At 32.4% G+C, this 20,241-nt stretch overlaps 1 protein-coding gene across 1 annotated transcript; it reads right to left on the bottom strand.

The window, feature by feature from the left end:
* Nucleotides 1-1,936: 1,936 nt before the first annotated feature.
* Nucleotides 1,937-20,235, bottom strand: LOC139513527 (homologous-pairing protein 2 homolog). Its single transcript, XM_071302126.1, has 9 exons — nt 20,122-20,235; nt 15,828-15,922; nt 12,709-12,798; nt 11,978-12,089; nt 11,458-11,528; nt 5,782-5,856; nt 4,647-4,700; nt 3,987-4,046; nt 1,937-2,161 (listed from the first exon to the last, which is right to left on the bottom strand). The coding sequence occupies exons 1-9, from the start codon at nt 20,144-20,146 to the stop codon at nt 2,105-2,107; spliced, it is 639 nt and encodes a 212-aa protein (XP_071158227.1). The 5' UTR covers nt 20,147-20,235; the 3' UTR covers nt 1,937-2,104.
* Between the last annotated feature and the right edge of the window lie 6 nt (nt 20,236-20,241).

The raw sequence follows: 20,241 nt of genomic DNA, 5'->3' as shown, positions 1-20,241 counted from the left end.
CGATGGCAACACGATTATGAAAATTTTCAAAATCGGGACTGATCGTATCCAGATCGGGCTATTCGTAGTGCCATCTTTAACCATCGTAGAGCCATCGTAGAGCCATCGTCCACTTTTTCTAGCCTTCGGGTACAACTTCGGGAAGGGTTCTAATTTTTTTAACATGTTAAAAAATCCCCGAAGGTGCGTCCGATGTTGAGGGTTCGTATTGAGTTCGGATCACCATCCTCACCATCGTAATGTCACCGGGAATGCATCTTTGAACATCGTATTGCATTCGTGTTTCCATCGTTTCCATCGGGCAGTTTTGACATTAAGATGTCTACACGAATGAATCACGAAGCTACCCGAAGGTCTTACGATGGCAACACGACTTCGTAAAGACCTTGGAATCATGTCGTGTTGCCATAAAAGTAAGTAATAAAAGTACATAAAAGGGATCAACGAACCCATTACCTTACCTTTAAGGTAGATCAGTAAACATGGGCATAATTATGGGTGATTATTCAGACTACCTATGTTCTTTGTCTCTTTTTCTCTGTGCTATGGGTATCCGATTCCGAACTTTCCACTTCTTTATTCTATTTTTCTTTTGGTCTTGTACTTTCCTGCTAGACTCATACCCCTCCCTCTACCTCTTCCTCTCTGATTTTGGTGGCATTACATGCAGAGACTCAGAGTCAAGTTTTACCCTTCAAGCCCACGGTCCACCGTCTTATGATTAAACCAGAAATTAAATGTACAATATAATCTATTTTCAATATTGATCAAACAATTTAAAACGTGTGATGCCTTCGGCATATAATTTAAATGCATCGTAAGCTGTACACGACGTCTTTTAGACATCGTATGGCCATCGCACCATCATAGTTATCCATCGTGTAGCCTTCGTGATCCATTGTGTAGGCTTCGGCTGAGATATGAAGCTTAAATACCCGTCTTCGGTTAACCTTCGTATGTTCATCTTTTGCTATCGTATATAATTTCGGCACCATCGTATAGACTTCGTTATTCATCGTACTTGCTTCGGTCACTTTTTGGTATTTTAACGAGATCGGGACCAACTTCGTACGAACTTACAATTTTCGCATTCGGGTGTCCATCGTATATAAAAATAGGGACAGTGTGACGCGGGCATTAAGCAAATCTAAACACAACCATTAACTTGTAGACTATGTAAAAGTTTCAAAGACAATGAACCATGATTGGGGGGGTATATAATCTCTATGGAAATGATCCTTGCGATTGCCAATAAATTGCATACCAAATATCATTCACTTAACATTAGCAGTTCATCTTAAACTGATCTCATCACAAACAAATACATGTAAAGTAAGCAAAAGATTCTAAGTTGATAGACTATGACTGAGGGGGTGGGACCAAATATTCTCCATGTTAATGAGCTATGCCAATGCTTATACAACTGCATACCAAATATGATTGACCTACCACTTGTGGTTCACCATAAACTAGTCCTAATAAAAAAACTGTCGCTGAAAACAGCATACCTATTTGCTTTTTGCCTCCGTCAAGGCGAGACAAAAACACCTACTTGCTTTGCTATTTATTTGCAATACCCTAGTTGTTTTTAAATCTATGAAAGGAGTAACCTTGAAGCAGTCTTAAACCTTAATTTTTAAATTATAATTGAATGGCCTTCGACACAATATATAATAATCAAAACATTGACAGGGTCCAATAAGGCAGGCAGTTTGAAACATCGTCGATTAAATAAAAACAAATAAAACTGGTAGCAATGGAAAAGCCAAGAGTGCTAAAAGTGTTGTTAAACCCAACAATCAATCAATTAAATTCTACTCCAAATTCTTTTCTTTGCTTATTTGTGGTTTGAAAAGTCAGATTTTGTCAATCTGCATCAAAATCTCTATTTGGCCTAGGTTTATGATGTAAATGTTCATGTTTTATAAAAAAAATCTTTTCAATTTTTTACATTTCATTTTCTCACATGTTCATGCATCCTTCTGAAATAATGGTACTAAATATGTAGGGCTATATAGAGGTCTTGCAATACCTGCTCCTTTGCACTCAATTCTGTCAAGGAATCTTTTTTAATAATTTAACAATAAAAGAAGTTCAAATAATATCAAATTTCTGGCACTGTCACATGTAAATCTTCATCCGTCTCTATTCCAACATCCTCCTAAAAAAGTTTTAAAAATTAAGCATAACATATATCTTTAATTTTAGGATTCTACCATTTGCTAACATATACATAAAAGTTATATAATTTTAAGGTTGTCACAATTGTAATATATATTTTTTTACTGCAGCATGCAAGATCTATAACATCGCTTTCAAAAAAGTCATATTTTTTCAGTCATGAATTCAGGTTACAGGCTGGTAAACAGACATCAAATGTAGATTTGACAATAATTCACAAATAATAAACAGCTGCGCCATGAGCGCATGATACGCCTGACGTCTTGTGTGGAAGTTTTATGCAATAATCATAAATAGTTTCTGAGAAAGTTTTAAGCAATAAATTTATTGTTTTTGAGGCAGGGCGTGACATGTGAAACCCCCCCCCCCACACAGTTTTTTTTTTACAAATATCACTAAAATAAAATTTTGAATCAAACCGAAAAGTATACAGATCTTAAGATTAATATAAGAAAGAAGTGTGTAGTTTCAAGCAATAATCATAAATGGTTTTTGAGATATGGCGCGACATGTAAAACAAATCCTCCCCTTTTTTACAAAATACTCAATAACTCAAAAATAAAATTTTGAGTCATCACCAAAAAGTATACAGATCTTTAGATTAATATAACAAAGAAGTGTGTAAAGTTTTAAACAATAATCATAAATCGTTTTTGTGATACGGCACGACATGTGAAAACCCCCTCTCCCTTTTTTTTACAAAATACTCAATAACTCAATAATAAAATTTTGAATCATCACCAAAAAGTATACAGATCTTTAGATTAATATAACAAAAAAGTGTGTAAAGTTTTAAGCAATAATCATAAATCGTTTTTGAGATACGGTGCGACATGTAAAAAAACCCTCCCCCTTTTTTTTTACAAAATACTCAATAGCTCAAAAATGAAATTTTGAATCATCACCAAAAGGTATACAGATATTAAGATTAATATAACTAAAAAGTGTGTAAAGTTTTAAGCAATAATCAAGAATCGTTTTTGAGATACGGTGCGACATGTGAAAATAAAACACACCCCTGTTTTAGTTACAAAGTGCCGTAACTTAAAAAGTTTTAAATCTTATTTTCACCAAAAAGTATACAGATCATTTGACCATCATAAAAAACAACTATATTAAGTTTCATGAAATTTAGATAAGTCGTTCTCAAAATACGGTGCAACATGTTTAGGCCGGACAGACGGACGGACACCGGACATTTGTATACCATAATACGTCCCGTCAAAATTTTGACGGGCGTATAAAAAAAATCAAGATTAAGACTTTTTTCCTTGACGTTTCCATATCACAGACAAACTTTTCCTGTTATAAAAATGACATGAGGACTAGTTACTATAAAACAGTTGTAAAAATACAAGTAAATACAACTCTTCAATTCAATTTTGTAGCAACAAGTGGTATATGTATGACCAATTTGATACAATATTCCTATCAAGATTTTTAGTAGAAGGTTGCAGAATTCATGGGAAATAATTAATCAAAAAAATCATGCCGATGAATTTTTCAGTATGTTCAGTGATCTCTTCTAAAGTTTTAGAGACACACACATGATTGGTTGACAGTTATTGAACATAAACACAAATATATTCCACTTGTCTTAGCCACTATTATTTCCTATTGGTTCATGAAATCATCAAAAGTGGTGCCACTAGTGGAGTAAATATTGTGTACACTTCCTAAGAACATGAGTTCACCCCTAGTTTTTGGTAGGATATGCATAGGTCAATCTGTTGTTTTCTTTGCAGTTTTTGGCAGATTGTTGTTTATATCTATTGCCCCCCTTTTTTCAGGTATTTAATACTTACATATAACTGTTTCTTTGTTTTGGGATATCCTTCCAGGATTGCACCTAATACATCATTTGTCTGTAAAAGAAAGTCAAGATTATAAAAACAAAGTTGTCCATATTCCAAGTTACAAAGTAAAAGTGTTTGAGTAAGCTAAATTTATTAAAAGTTATTTTGTTGTAAAAATTACAAATTAGAAAGTTAAAGTGTTCTAGTACGCTAAATCATTAAAAGTTATTTTGTTTTCAAAATTCCAAGTTACAAAGTTAAAGTGTTCAAGTACACTAAATTTATTAAAAGTTATATTCATTTTATAAGGCGTTGGGTCAGGACTAGGATGAAGAAACTACATACTCTAATTTGTTAATGTTCATAAATTGCTTAGAATTTTTTTTCACTATCTTAAAGACAAGGCAGTGAACAATAGAGAATATCCAAGGTTAACAAAAACAATTTCAAATATTCCAAATTCTATAATCGCAATTGGATCATTCTAGTCAGTGGATCAGTGCTAAGGTAAAGGATTGTTTGCATATTATCATGAAAGAAAAATTTTGTACAGGTTAATGGGTGATTGCAAATGTATGTGATCAAATGACAAAAATTTACTCTATAAAAAGATTTACAATAGGAACAATATTTTACTGTAATTTTTTGGCACAAATAAAGTAATTTTACCAGTCTTTTCCTCTTCCTCCATTCTTTAACAAACTTCTCTCTCATTTTATATATCTACAATGTAAAAAGATTTTTTTCATTCAATATATACATCAGAAATTAAAAGTTCTATGGTGCTGTTTTATTGGCATTGCTTGTTAAACTTTTGTATAATATATGTAATGTGTTGTTGTCTTTATTATTGGTTTATTTTGGAGGATACATGATGAAAGCTTAAAATGACCAATGAATCAACAAACCAAGAAAATAAGGTCAAGGTCATATGAACTCGACCAAACTTCATACTATGAGTTATAACATGGCAATATTTAGTGTCAAGTTCAGCAATGAATCCTGTTGGTTTCATTGTATTTGCACTCTTTATGATGGTTGGTGCCAATTTGTTTTTTAATAATTCTGATGATTTGAATAATCTTATTATGTATTACCCTGTCTGTATTTGCACTCTTTATGATGGTTGGTGCCAATTTGTTTTTTAATAATTCTGATGATTTGAATAATCTTATTATGTATTACCCTGTCTGTAGTTGCACTCTTTATGGTGGTTGGTGCCAATTTGTTTTTTAATAATTCTGATGATTTGAATAATCTTATTATGTATTACCCTGTCTATATTTGCACTCTTTATGGTGGTTGGTGCCAATTTGTTTTTTAATAATTCTGATGATTTGAATAATCTTATTATGTTTTACCCTGTCTGTATTTGCACTCTTTATGGTGGTTGGTGCCAATTTGTTTTTTAATAATTCTGATGATTTGAACAATCTTATTATGTATTACCCTGTCTATATTTGCACTCTTTATGGTGGTTGGTGTCAATTTGTTTGTTTAATAATTCTGATGATTTGAATAATCTTATTATGTATTACCCTGTCTGTATTTGCACTCTTTATGGTGGTTGGTGCCAATTTGTTTTTTAATAATTCTGATGATTTGAACAATCTTATTATGTATTACCCTGTCTATATTTGCACTCTTTATGGTGGTTGGTGCCAATTTGTTTTTTTTAATAATTCTGATGATTTGAATAATCTTTTTATGTATTACCCTGTCTGTATTTGCACTCTTTATGGTGGTTGGTGCCAATTTGTTTTTTAATAATTCTGATGATTTGAATAATCTTATTATGTATTACCCTGTCTTTTTCTGCAGGAGATATCTGTACAGCTCCTCCTTTGAGGCTAGATAACTTTTCTTTACACTTTCTACACTGCAATAAATACAACGACACAATTTCTATATTTGTCATTTATTTAAGCGGATTGAAACAGTAGGGGATCCAGGAATTTTCATAAGTAGGGGCCCACTGACTGCTTAAGAGGGGGCGGCTCTGGTCATGCTTCAGTGAATCACTATATAATCAACCAAATTTTTCCCAGAAAAGGGGAAGTTCCAGTCCCCTGGGCCCCCTAAATCTGCCTCTGTGAAACTGTATCGTCCTATGATATAAATACTAACATTGCATATAAAAAATACTGTGAATATTAACAAAATAATAAATACATAAAATAAATTTCATTCCACCCTCACCACTTTTTAGGTCATTTTCTGAGAAAAACAAAACTTATCTTACATGGCCTTAACTCTGATGTGATTATCTGATTTCTAATAAATGCCTTATTCTTATGATATTTTGAAACTGACCTTTCATACAACACATTCCATTTCAAGGCAAAAGTAACTTTAAAGCCAATAAAGAAGAGAAATTTTAACTGGGAAACTTACAAAATCTCTTATAATATAACATGAATTCATTTCAATAAAAATATGAGAAGTGTTTGAAGAAAAAGAAAATTGAGTATGTCTGCTTTTAATTCCGGAAGATTGATATTTGGTTATTAACTTCATGAAATAAAGGGTTGGGTTCTATAACAAATCTAAAATCAAAGCGCTGTAAGCGCTGAAGGCAGTTAACCAAAAACCAAGGCAACCGTAATTATGAAAACTGTGGCAATGTTGCCTCAACATTAAACATTCATATATAGTACAGTAGACTCCGGCCAATCGGATACCCAAAATGTCAGCTAAAAATATCCGATTGTCCGATATATTCAATTAGCCGATGAACGTATATTCCTCCAAGTTTTTTTTCAAAATTGACAGACACAACCCTAAGTTACCAATAGCTATTATAGCTGCTTTATTAATGGAAATTTGTAACTAATCTCATTGTTTTTTCAGGTACAAGTTCGGATAATTCGGTTGATTGAGTAACAGATCAATCAGTTGATAATAATGTATTTTGTTTATCTGTCAGTCTATTGATTATTAATTATTAATTATGTGTTGATTATCTGAATAAAATATGTACCATTTAAATAATGTGACTTGTTGTTTTTGCGTGATTTGTTTCATTTGTGTGTTAAAACAGGTAAAAGCTAAAAATAGCTATGAATTCTCGGAAGTAGGCCACAGGTAAATTCTATTAATAGCTACGAATTCATGCCGACTATAAACTTCTACCTGTAATCGTACTCGGATCTAATTTTCTACATTTTTTTATTTATGAAATCCATTTCCAATTTCAAGTAATACAACTATGTTTATGATTATAAAATTGTAAAATTAATTTTGCTTTTCTATCTTATCTGTCGTGGTTCAAAATAAAAGGCTGAATATTATGTAAATTAGGAAAATGGCGTACGTGTGTACAAGTTACATAATTCTATTTCACCTGGGACATGCTATTGACACACGATTCCTTGTTTTTACACGGGACTTCTATATATATTTTAATAAATTGTTGAGAAAGAGGTACATTTCATTCATATTTGATAAACATTGATGAACATCACGCACAGTTTATCATTTTGTCGTGTCATTGTTTGTGAAGTAAATGACAACGATCACATTTGGATAAACACATAACAAACACATCTTGGGCAGAATATAATATCAAATTCATAAAATAAACAAGACAATAAGAAAAAATATGTTTTATTTTGACTATGAAAGATCGTTTTTATTAATAAAATGAAACATTTCTGTACTGAAGTTTTCTTAAACTTCGTAATGGCGTAACTTCCGGCTTCATTTCCTGTCAAAAAAAATATGAAATTATTTCAAAATATTCGATTGTACATGGTTTTCACACATTTTCCATGAATATTCCTATCCAATTAGCCGATATATTCTAATAACCGATATTTGATTATCCGATGTATTTTGAATGAAATGTATAGGGAATGGTTCGGTGTTTTGAAATAATATTACAATAGCCGATATATTCGATTAACCGATATCCGATTAGGTGGAGTCTACTGTACATTCATGTTTATCTAATGATTTATTTATTAAGGCAAATAATTTATATGTTATCAAGGTTTCAAAAGCAATGCATATATCAATGTATATTTTTTATGGTGAGTCTGCAGTGGTACAAGTTCCCAATGATTGCAGTTGTTCTACTTGGTAGTTAACCTTAGTTTTATTTGACTGCTAGAAGTTCAATGTGACGTAGTATGAACATGTAATAGTATGAATGGACTGGTTTCCCTGGAAAGAAAACTGAGTTTGTGTTCTATAGTACAAAAGTTATGAGACACGAATCAGACAAATGTTCACTACAACAGAGATCAAACTGATGAGGTCTGACTGACTTGCCCATAGTAAATGTAAATGATTTGTTATTTTGTCCCATACATATGAATATATATAACTATGGGGTGGGGATCTCAACGGTTTTCAAGTTCTCAAACAGGTAGGGGTAGGCAGAGGATTTAGGGGGCAGGGGGCCCGGCCCCCCCTTTTTGGGAAAAAAATTGGTTGCTTATATGGGACAACATCCCTAATGTGCCTCGAAATGAGGAACTCAAAAGTCACGTGTAAAGAAAAAATCTCTGTGTAGTGATATTGGACATGTTTCTATTTTTAACAAATGACTGAACTTAATTATTTGTGGTGATTAGGAAAGTAGAGGAACATAGAATAAATGTGTAAAAACTATGGAGCTATTGAATGTGTTCAAAGTATTAAATTTTCAAAGAACTTATTGTGTTAAAAAGGGGATATTTTACCACAAGGAGCCGCATCACAAAAGGATGTTCGGGGTTTGCTAATTTACGGAAAAAGTAATCTCACTTCGTACCCCGAAAATTTAACCACATATGTGAAAATGTCACAGCTTCGAAACGAGCTATCATACATATCCAAGTTTACGATATAGACTGAGCTACAGAAAAAAACGTTACCATTACCGCCTATGTAAAAACAATTAAAGATATTGAGCCATATAGGGAATCACTGGAGCGGGCCCCTCTTAGTTGAGACAGTTGGCCCCACTTATGAAAATTTTTGGATCCGCCACTGGGGGTAGGGTGACCCTAGGGACTTCCCCTACATTTCATTTTATTTGTTATATTGTCCCATACATGAATATATATGGTTTAGGAGTGGGGATCTCATTGGTTTCCAAGTTCTCAAACAGGAAGGGTAGGGAGACCCAAGGGACTCCCCCTATATTTCATTTAATTAGTTATATTGATCCATACATGAATATATATTGTTTTCGTGTGGGGATCTCGACCGTTTCCAAGTTCTCAAACAGGAGGGTTGGGATGACCACAGGGACTTCCCTTATATTTCATTTGATTTGTTATATTGTCCCATACATGAGTATATATGGTTTAGGGGTAAGGATCTTGACCATTTCCAAGTTCTCAAACAGGAGGGTGAACAGTGACCTCAGGGACTCCCCCTATCTTTCATCTAATTTGTTATATTGTCCCATACATGAATATATATGGTTTAGGGATGGGGATCTTGACCATTTTTAAATTCTAAAACTGGAGGGTAGGGGTGACCCCTAGCGACTCTTCCTATCTTTCATTTGATTTTTCATATTGTCACAAACATGAATATATATGGTTAAGGGGTGTGGATCTCGACCGTTTCCAAGTTCTCAAACAGGAAGGGGTGGGGTAACTCCAGGGACTCCCCCTATATTTCATTTTTTATTTATTATATTGTCCTATACATGTACTTGAATATATTCAGGGGCGGATTCAGACGGGGGGGGGGGGTTGTGGGCTTGCACCCCCCTTAAATTTGCAAAGCATGGGTTGTTCTCAGCTTAATAAAGAATTCCGATAATTCTACCTCAATTTTGTTTTAGCCTCGCTCTGCTCGGCCAAAATTTAAGTTTGCGCGCCTCCTAACCTAAAATCCTGGATCTGCCCCTCATATGGTTTAGGGGTGGGGAGCTCGACCGTTTCCAAGTTGTCAAACAGGAGGGGGTAGAGTGGCCCAAAGAATGCCACCTATATATCATATGATTTACTTACATTAAGGTATATATAATATAGTTGCATTATTTGTGAAAATAAAGAATGAAACTTTCGGCTACTTTAATTGACCCTTCAAAATTGAGAAAAAACAAATAACCCCTCGAAATTGCAGTAATATGTTTACACTTTAAAAGCATCTCACATGCATTATCATCATTCATCATTTATAAAGAAAATTTAGACTGTGACCATGAACATGTATATTGTTAGATATACTGTTCCTAGCTGTCACGTTGTATTGGATTTTTAAATTAAAATTTATCAAAAAGTAATTTTTAGTTTCTGAATAAAATATTTTTCTGCTTTTTCTTTCTTTTACATATATCTTTTGGTTTACAATACTAGTGTTTATATTCATTTACCATGCATAGATGTATTTTTTCACCTGCTTGGATTTATTTTGTAAATGATCGTCAAACCCGGAATTACCCTTATCCGCTTCCGGAATCGGATCCGATTTTGTAAAATTTTGTCTTCACGGCCGCCATTGTTATGTGTTTACAATGTTGTTTTTGTCAATCAGATATGATTTTACTCGAATTTATACAATATTTGTCGGCGATTTTCTGTATAAAGCTAGCGGTTGATCAAAATGAACATCGCCGTCATGAATAATAATAATAAAATTATGTTTTTAGCTCGTTTAATTGGAGACTTTGGTGAACATGGTGAAAAGGTTTGCAAAGTAATTTCTTATTTTCTTTCAAATGTAAGGCGACTACGTCGGGCGTAGCTAGAAACCAACTATCCTAGTCAAAATTCCGCTTGCAAAAGTGGAAGGTCTCGGACCACCGCTAATTTGCACACCTGCCTCCAAATTGAAAAGCTACAAAAATTTCTTTTTCTAATTTGAAATTGCCGCCAACAGCATGAACAGTTGAATTATATAATAGACTACTGACGTAGTTGTACTACGTATTGATGACAAACAATATTCCTACGACTTTTGTCATTTGGGAAATCTAAACTGCTTGTCTTCAGAGATTTTCGGCGATTAAATATTTCATACAATTGTTCTTTGACATCTTAGCTAAAAGCACAAGTCATAATGAACTACACAAGGATTTTTAATAAGCACTACTTCCTATGTGTAACTTTAAAACTTTTGGATAAATCGACGATCATTTAAGGTTTTTCTGGTCATTTATTTTGTAATCCAGAATAAAAAGTATTAAAAAAGTGTTCAATTAGTTATATATAATATAGTAACAAGCTAGATAATAACAATGGCAAGTATTTCAGGATTTATTGGGTAGAACACAAATCTAGGGTGCTCGCATAATGCAGCTTAACTGCATAAAAATATATAGAAAACTGTTTTATCTTTGCATCAAAGCCACCATCCCATGTCAAACTTAGCCAACACCCAACACCACTCATATGGTGTTCTACACTGTTTTCCCTTATGGACAAACTTTTGTCTGCATGCAGTTTTCAAACTCTTATCTTTTTTTTATATTGCAAATGTTTTCTTTGCAAGCTTAAAACATAACTAATATTGATCTACTTAAGTACAAATATCTTACATCTTCATTAAGGGAATTTACTTCTTTCTCTGCATCTTCTGTAGAAATAGAACTATTCAAACTTCTTAGCTCTGTCAAGTAGATGAACATTTTATCATATATTCAAAAGTGTATTGAGTGTACAATGTATTGCTTACTCTAGCAACTTATCCATGTTATCTTTAAATGGTAACAAAATGAAAAAACTTTTAGTGATCAAGCTCATTCTCCCCACCCTAAAATATTTAATTTTAATATTTTAAAAGTCCCTGTTTCACAAAATATTGGTACTGCATTTCAGATTAATCTGATTATTGGATTTTTCAAAAATAAAATTTTTACATTTTACAAATAACAAATTATAACTGGGTTGCTTCATGTATGAAATGTTAGTTTACTGATGTTTTCTGTTACATGTGAGCATCAAAATTGTTTTAACACTTCTTTTAATTGTGCTTTTTTGATAAAATTGATTCCTAGCTTTAAATCTTTATGAATATTCCTAGCTTTAAATCTTTATGAATAAATCCATTGTTCTTACCTGTCTCAAGTTTCTTGTTTTCTTCTTGTTTACTCTGTACAAGTTCAGATAATTTGACAATTTCAACATCCATTTCTTTTATCTCATTGTCATCCACATCTGGAAACTGTGACTATGTCACAAAGATCACAAAATCAAAATGTGAAAATGTCAACCATAAAATTATTTAACTCCTCTTAAGTGATAGGTAATATTTTTTTAATGTCTTAACCTTATCTGCACAGAAAAATATGAATGATTGTTTTACAGTTCTATAACCAATACAACTTTTGCAACCCATATAAACAATTTGGAAATCTTGTTTATGGCATTGCATATAAAGGTCATACTTTTCTTCGATTGTTAATGACATCTTTAGGTCTGTTGGAAGTGTACTGCTTGATATTTCAGAAAGTGAAAACCTGAGTTATTTCATATTGTACATGACATGGTTTTCTCCTTTCAATTGTTTCTCATTTTGTAATGTGGGGACTGTCTTATAGTTTTGATCATTGTCAAAGGTCATACACTGACCTTTAGCTACCAGTGACTGTGAATATTCTTAGATCTGCACTTTCTGTCTTAAAGTTTTGTTTTTTTGTTAATTGTTTTTGTGCTTCATGCTGATACAGCATGATTTGGTCATATTTTTTTTATCATCTAATAAGTTAAAACTTTCAACATCCAATCTTTGTGTATACATTTTTACTGATTTTTTCAGACAGTTTTTGACAAAGCTTTGATAACCTCACCTGGTCTGCAAAATAACATTTCTGTTTTCCATTGATTTTTTCCTTAATTTTACCATCTTCTGTCAGAACTTCACACGCTTTAACTATGGCCTGAAAAAGGAGTGGTCTATTATGTAAAATGTTTTAAACTTTAGGTAGCAATACACAGTTAGGAAAAAAACTTAAAATTGACACTCAAAACTTTTAAACACCCTCTTTCCCCTCCTGTCTAACAAAGAAGGCTTTATATGTGTGTTATGCATGTATATACTTATAGAAAGAGAATCTTTCATAGATTTGATTTCTAATGGTCATAAGGGTGAAATATAATCCCTCTTGGGTGTAACCATGGCAACAATCTGCATTTCTTAGATACAAAATATAGCAAAAAAGGGGGGTGAACATGTCACAAAAGTCTCCAAAATTTGGTCTAAAGGAAAATTTCAATCAATTACAGTGATACCTTTCCTGAATCCATAGGTTTATATCTATCAAGTGGTCCCAAAAAAATCATATGCTTATCTGCTCGTTTTTCCATAAAATTGAATTGAAAAGATCGAGCCCAAAATCTTTGTTGATAGACACCACAATAATGTATGGACCTATGAACGGTACGGATAGGAAAATACGGACTGTCAGTCATATAAATGGCCTATAAAACATGTTAAAAACAATCTTAATGTTCATATAAACCCACTAAGAAGGCTATATTATTCTTCAATTATCTAAAAATCAATTTTATTGTACAAAAACTTTCATATTTAAAAAATTCACAGGGGCCATAATGCGAAACTAAACTTCTAACTGTGTATTGCTACCTTAAGACAATGAGAAGAATGCATATATTATCATGCTAAGCAAACCCCAACTCAAAAACAGGTAGTAGCTGTCTGACAGATACAAAAAGTTCTAACATGTTACAACTCAGTTGAGCTGATTATCAAATATGGGGTCGATCCAAGGATCCGGAAATTTTTTCACCTAATTTCGGTCATTTTGGGATAACTTAAAAGTTGGTGCCCTTTTTAAACAAAGATTGTGTGTATGCTCATACAGTCATACTCGTAGCATCAACGAACTTGTTTAACTGTTGCATCGCATTTACTTCAGAAATTTCCCTACCATGTTCCTTAAAATCGATCTTGAGCAATAAAAGGAAGGCACCAGTTTAAAAATGAAATGATTTTAATGACTCAAAACGATAAATTTCTCAAACTTCGCTTACGTTTCTTTCAATTTTAAAAACAAAATTATAACCGGATGTTTTACGACAATAGTAAAACGACCAATTCCGGACTCATTTCCGGGATTAGTTTTGTTTATCAAATTCACAGGAAATCGTCAGCTTTTGAACTGTTTTACCTTTACTAGTGTTTGAATATTAATTGTAATAGTTGGACTTGTTTAATTGAGCATGAAATCATTTTTAATTTACGATTTAGTGTCTAATTTGCGGAAGAGAATTTCAAGCATGCGTATTAGTAAACAAAGCACGTGTGTTTGTAGTGAAACAATATTTTGTTCTACGTAAATTAATTTAATTTTAAATCAGAATTGGCAATTGTCTAAGCTGAGAAAAGTAATTAAATAATGCAGACAGTTGTTATGAACTTTTAATTTCTTTAAAATATTAGTTCTGAGCTCGTGATCAATAAAAAATTTAATTAAAAACACAGGTAAAGATATTAGCGATCATTAGCCAATATTTCCCTGAGGCATTACTATAGTTATTAGGAGGGCCCTCAGGATTATAACACTTTACTGGAGTGGCAGTTTTATTACAGGAAAAGGATAACAACAAAAAATAAGTTCAAAATGGCGATTTAGACAATGTTAGAAACTCGATCTCAACGAAATGACATTGAATGACCGAAATTATTTCTGTAAAAAAATAAAATTTGTCCTAAATCCCAATTACTCATTTAGGACAAACTACTTTCAGTTTAGGTCAAGACTGGCATATATGACCGTTTCCGGACCCTTGGGTCGATCATTATATTTAAGAAATGACTGTAATATTTTTTCTGTTTGTGAAGAAATAACATAAAAATGTGGTGCACACTGAATAACCCATGTAGCCTATTCGGAATAGGCAGAACAAATATTAGTCATTTCTTATAATTTAATTCTTAATTCCATTTTAAACTGGAGTAAATCATGAAAAACGTTGATGATGTCACGATCACATAACAAAATTATGACTGAGCTGATAAACAAAATGACGTCAGCCAATTAGAAGACGTGTTACATCCAAAATTAAATTATTCAGTAATGAATAAATGTATTTGATATGTATATGATGAAAAAATTAAAACTTCAAAAACACAGAAAAAAATCAAAAGTATGGGCAAACAGGACATTAGATTTCTGACAGATCAGATTATAAATGATAAAGTTCTATCAAGATGCTTACCAAATAATTAATCATTCAAGTAAGTAGAAGCTGAGAGAAAAATCTGACTGAAAAGAGTAGTTGACAAATAGAGGGATAAATTAAATGCATTAATATAGCCAGCTCCCACTTTGTGCTAGTGTGTTAATTTACGGTTTTTGATTGAGTTAAGCCTTCCAATTGATATTTTATCGTGTGGTTTTCTATGTTGTGATGTTATGCTATTGTTTCAGAAAAAGGGAGAAGGTTTGGTACCATTAAAATGTTTAATCCCGCTGCAAATGTTTGCACCTGTCCTAAGTCAGGAATCTGATGTACAGTAGTTGTCATTTGTTAATGTAATTTATACGTGTTTCTCGTTTCTCGTTTTTTTTTTTTATAGATTAGAACGTTGGTTTTCCAGTTTGAATGGTTTTACACTAGTAATTTTGGAGCCCTTTATAGCTTTTTTTTCGGTGTGAGCCAAGGCTCCGTGTTGGAGGCCGTACATTGACTTATAATGGTTTACTTTTATATATTGTTATTTGGATGGAGAGTTGTCTCATTGGCACTCACACCACATCTTCCTATATCTATATACATGATTTAATATAACATAAAATTTGACAGTCTTTACTTCTTATTCGCAGAGACTAAAACAAACAAACTCAGATATATATACAGAGTAATCTACTGTATCATATGATATTAATTGCTTCCAGCTATTAGTCTTACAAGCCCAGTTACCCACAAACTGTATCGAACTTACTGTTTTACCATGTTCTTTATGTAAATTATTACAAATATCAATGGCACTGTAAGGTCTGTTCTGTTTATTCAAGTAATCAAACACTGCCTTGGAAGCTGTAAATACAAAACATACTTATTTTCATTAGATTGTATTCAAACTAGTTCACTTCTACTTCTACTTTATAGTGACAGCGTTCAACGTGTTGAAGTTTAGGTCACTTGTACTACTGATAGTTGCTTTGAGGATACATACATGACATATACTGTATACAGTGAAAATTTCAGTTTTGTCATTATAAAAAAAAAATTTAAAAATTTAAAAAAAACAGATAGTCTGAATGATTTCTGCTAATTATATCTTTTAGTACAAAAGTGCAGACCATTCGAAGTGTTGTCAATTTTGGGTATTATTTTAATGTTGAATTTATTTGCATAATTTGACAACCCTGCATACCAAGGTATTCACTTCAGGGACTCTAACGAAATGATTCACACAGGCGTTGGTTCACCACATGGAGTTTAATTTTAGTACAAAAGTTGAATAATTTCAGATGAGGTACTGGGTACTATAAATGATCATGAAATAAGAGAAATCCATACATAACAATTCATGTGTTGGTCAATACTATTGGTAGTGCTGATAAAGAATCATGGTTAAATACCAAACAGTCTGCCACCAGGGAAAAAAAGAAATACAAAAGGCAACAAGGCATAATAACATGAGCAATACCAGCATTCTGAAGCCCGTAGTTTCTTAAATGTCACTGGAATGACATCACTTAATTAAAATAACCAAAATGTCAAGAACATACAACCATCATTCTATACATGACAGTACTAGTAATTCTCATCTATTCTTTTAACAAGTAACTTTCTCATCACATGGACAACTCTACCTCAGAATGACAGTTATTATTTTTTAATCTTTTTTAAATGCAAAAAAATATTTTAAGAGTTGGGGTTTAGTCTAGAATCTGAACAGTAACTTTTACCACACATATATTTTTCTTTGGTTTTAAAGGGGCATTAACAGTATAGATACCTGAGCCTGTAGTTCAGTGGTTGTTTGTTGTTGGTTCATTTCTGTCTTATTGGTTTTTCATAAAATCTTTTGTTATAAATTAGGCCAGTAATTTTCTCAACTGAATTGTTTTATATTTTACACATTTGTGCCTTTTATAATCAATCATACGGTATGAGCTTTTCTCATGGTGGACACAAATGGTGGATGGCTGTAGGATTGCCTGTAATTGCTTACATTCACCTCATTCATTCATTTGAACTTTGATGGATCTAAGCTTGTCTCATTGACAACCATACCACAAATTCTTGTTTTTATAGAGAAGTATACATATTTCTGAATGTTTTGAAAATCAATCATTTTCTTTCTTCAAATGTTTTTTTCTTTCTTTTAGTCTAATTATACCATACAATAAAATTGTGCCGTCATGTATAATTCTATAGTTCATAAATTACACCATTAACACTGGGAAGACTGGTGACATCAAATGAACAAAAATTCATTTCAGTTTAAGTAGTGACATAAATGTATTCTACAAATAACTAATACTCCTTCAATTACAATTATTCATGTTTGTAACAAGAGTGCACACACTGAAATGTCTCGCCTTCTTTACTAATCATTGAAATTATGTTGATAGTCCTAAGTATAAAGCTTTATTACAACTGTCACATAAACTTAACATTAACCAAGATAGCTAAACAAAGACCAATGAACCATGAAAATAAGGTCAAGGTCAGATAAACCATGCCAGGCAGACATGTACAGCTAACAAAGCTTCCATACAACAAATATAGTTGACCTATTACTTATAGTTTTAGTAAGAAAAATAGACCAAAACACAAAAACTTAACATTGTGCAATGAACCGTGCAATTGAGGTCATGGTCAAATAAACCTGCGGGACTGACATATAGATCATAATATATTTCCATACACCAAATATAGTTGACCTTTGGCATATAATATTAGATAAAAAGACCAAAACTTAAAAACTTAACTTTGACCACTGAACCATGAAAATGGGGTCAAGTTCAGATGACAACTGCCCGCTAGACATGTACACCTTACAATCATTCCATACAACAAATATAGTAGACCTATTGCATAAAGTATGAGAAAAACCGACCAAAACACAAAAACTTAACTATAACCACTGAACCATGAAAATGAGGTCAAGGTCAGATGACACCTGCCAGTTGGACATGTACACCTTCCAGTCCTTCCATACACCAAATATACTAGCCTTATTGCTTATAGTATCTGAGATATGGACTTGACCACCAAAACTTAACCTTGTTCACTGATCCATGAAATGAGGTCGAGGTCAAGTGAAAACTGTCTGACGGGCATGAGGACCTTGCAAGGTACGCACATACCAAATATAGTTACCCTATTACTTATAATAAGAGAGAATTCAACATTACAAAAATTCTGAACTTTTTTTTCAAGTGGTCACTGAACCATGAAAATGAGGTCAAGGACATTGGACATGTGACTGACGGAAACTTCGTATCATGAGGCATCTATATACAAAGTATGAAGCATCCAGGTCTTTCACCTTCTAAATTATAAACCTTTTAAGAAGTTAGCTAACGCCGCCGCCGTAGCCGCCGCCGTAGCCGCCGCCGTTGCCGCCGCCGGATCACTATCCCTATGTCGAGCTTTCTGCAACAAAAGTTGCAGGCTCGACAAAAATCTCATTTGATATCTAATTCAATTTGTAAGTCCTTTATAAAAAATACATTAATTAATCATAAATAAAGCAAGTTAAATATGACATGTACAAACATGCCAGGCATGGGATTAAATATCATTTACTCTAGAACAAGACTCTTTTGTTCTAGATTGATGTTACAGATCATGAATTAGGAATCTCCCTGAAAAATATCATACATTTGCAGTTTAAAACATACCGTTTTTCACATTTTTAGTTTTAAATCCTTTCAATACATGCAATACATTTGTACATTGGAAAGAAACAGTATCTTTTCTTTTTGATTTCATTAATTTTTTTTTAAAACTCTAGATGTACAACATTTGTACAATGTATAAAATTTTGTAGTTTCTTTTTGATTATATAAAAGTCCCCAAAAGTATTTTTCTTTTGCAAAGGAAATTTATTTCATTTGGGATTATCATAGGAATCCAAACAGGAGAATACAAATATAATTCTTAAACCACTTGGATCAGTTGAGTACGCTGCTTATAATTCTGCATGTGTTTAAATAAATTGGGCAAAGTCCATTTTGGTGACTAGAGTACTTATTAATAACATCTTCTTTGATTTTTTGTATTGGTCTGTTTTTTTGTGTGTTTTTGATAATTTTTACATACATGTATATAGCTGTTACCACTTGTCAATATGATTCATAATGCATTAGATAAATTAGGCATATCTCTAATTCATTGACAATAAAAGGTTAATTTAATTTATATTGACATAATTATGTGTCAAGACTTTGATGGTTGTATCATGTGTTTGGAGTAAAATATCTAAATGTAATGTTTTATTAACCTTTTTACATAATGACATATGTCATGTACATTTGTAGGTGTTAAAAAAACAACAAGATTATCAAAAAGATAAATTTAAAAAGCACCAACCTGAAAGGTAAACTCAAGACACTTAATTGGCCAACAAAATAATATTTACATGTAAAATATAAAACAGATTTATTTTTGTCTTTTCATTTCACATCCAAGTTATAAGTGGTCCAAGGATACTTTCAAATTAGTCCATTTTGTCTTTATTATTAAATAGTCATCCCCTATTAAAGCTTGCAAGGTTATTCATTTTCAGCTCTTACAAGGCCATATATTCATTTCCACCCCAAACCCTTTTTCAAAATTATCAAATGGTCCCCCTCCCCAGCCTATTATTTCAGCATGGCTTGCAAGGGTTAATCTCAGAAGTTAGAGGCAGCAGAGACATATAATACAAATTGCTATGAATTGGGTGTATGTTGTCCAAAAACACTTTTGCACCCATATTGTTGGTTTTGTGTTCAATAATTTGGTAATCGAGAATGTGTATTGCTACATATTTTTTTGAAAGTTTCATAATAAATTGACATTCTGAAAACATTTGTTTTGTCAAGGATTTGTACTTGGTTTCATTTAAATAAATCTTTCGCATGTTTTGGTTAGTCATAAAATAATAAATATTTATTTTCATTGACATTGTTTCGTGCATTTCTTTCTTGTGTTGTCATTTTAAAACCGGTTTTACAGGTAAAGTTTGTTCCTACATAAATAAATGAACATATTATTGTTATTTTGTTATCAACAACCTTGTGCTTCTTTTGATTTACTCATGTTAAAATACAGACTAATCTGGTCAATGTTTACGTTTGAAGTATTGGCGGGAAATAATTTTCAGGGGACATAATATTATAATTGGAGTTATCGGC

This window comes from Mytilus edulis, chromosome 2 (assembly GCF_963676685.1).
Source record: "Mytilus edulis chromosome 2, xbMytEdul2.2, whole genome shotgun sequence".
In the NCBI taxonomy this organism is placed as follows: domain Eukaryota; kingdom Metazoa; phylum Mollusca; class Bivalvia; order Mytilida; family Mytilidae; genus Mytilus; species Mytilus edulis.
This window is presented reverse-complemented; position numbering and strand designations above follow the sequence as displayed.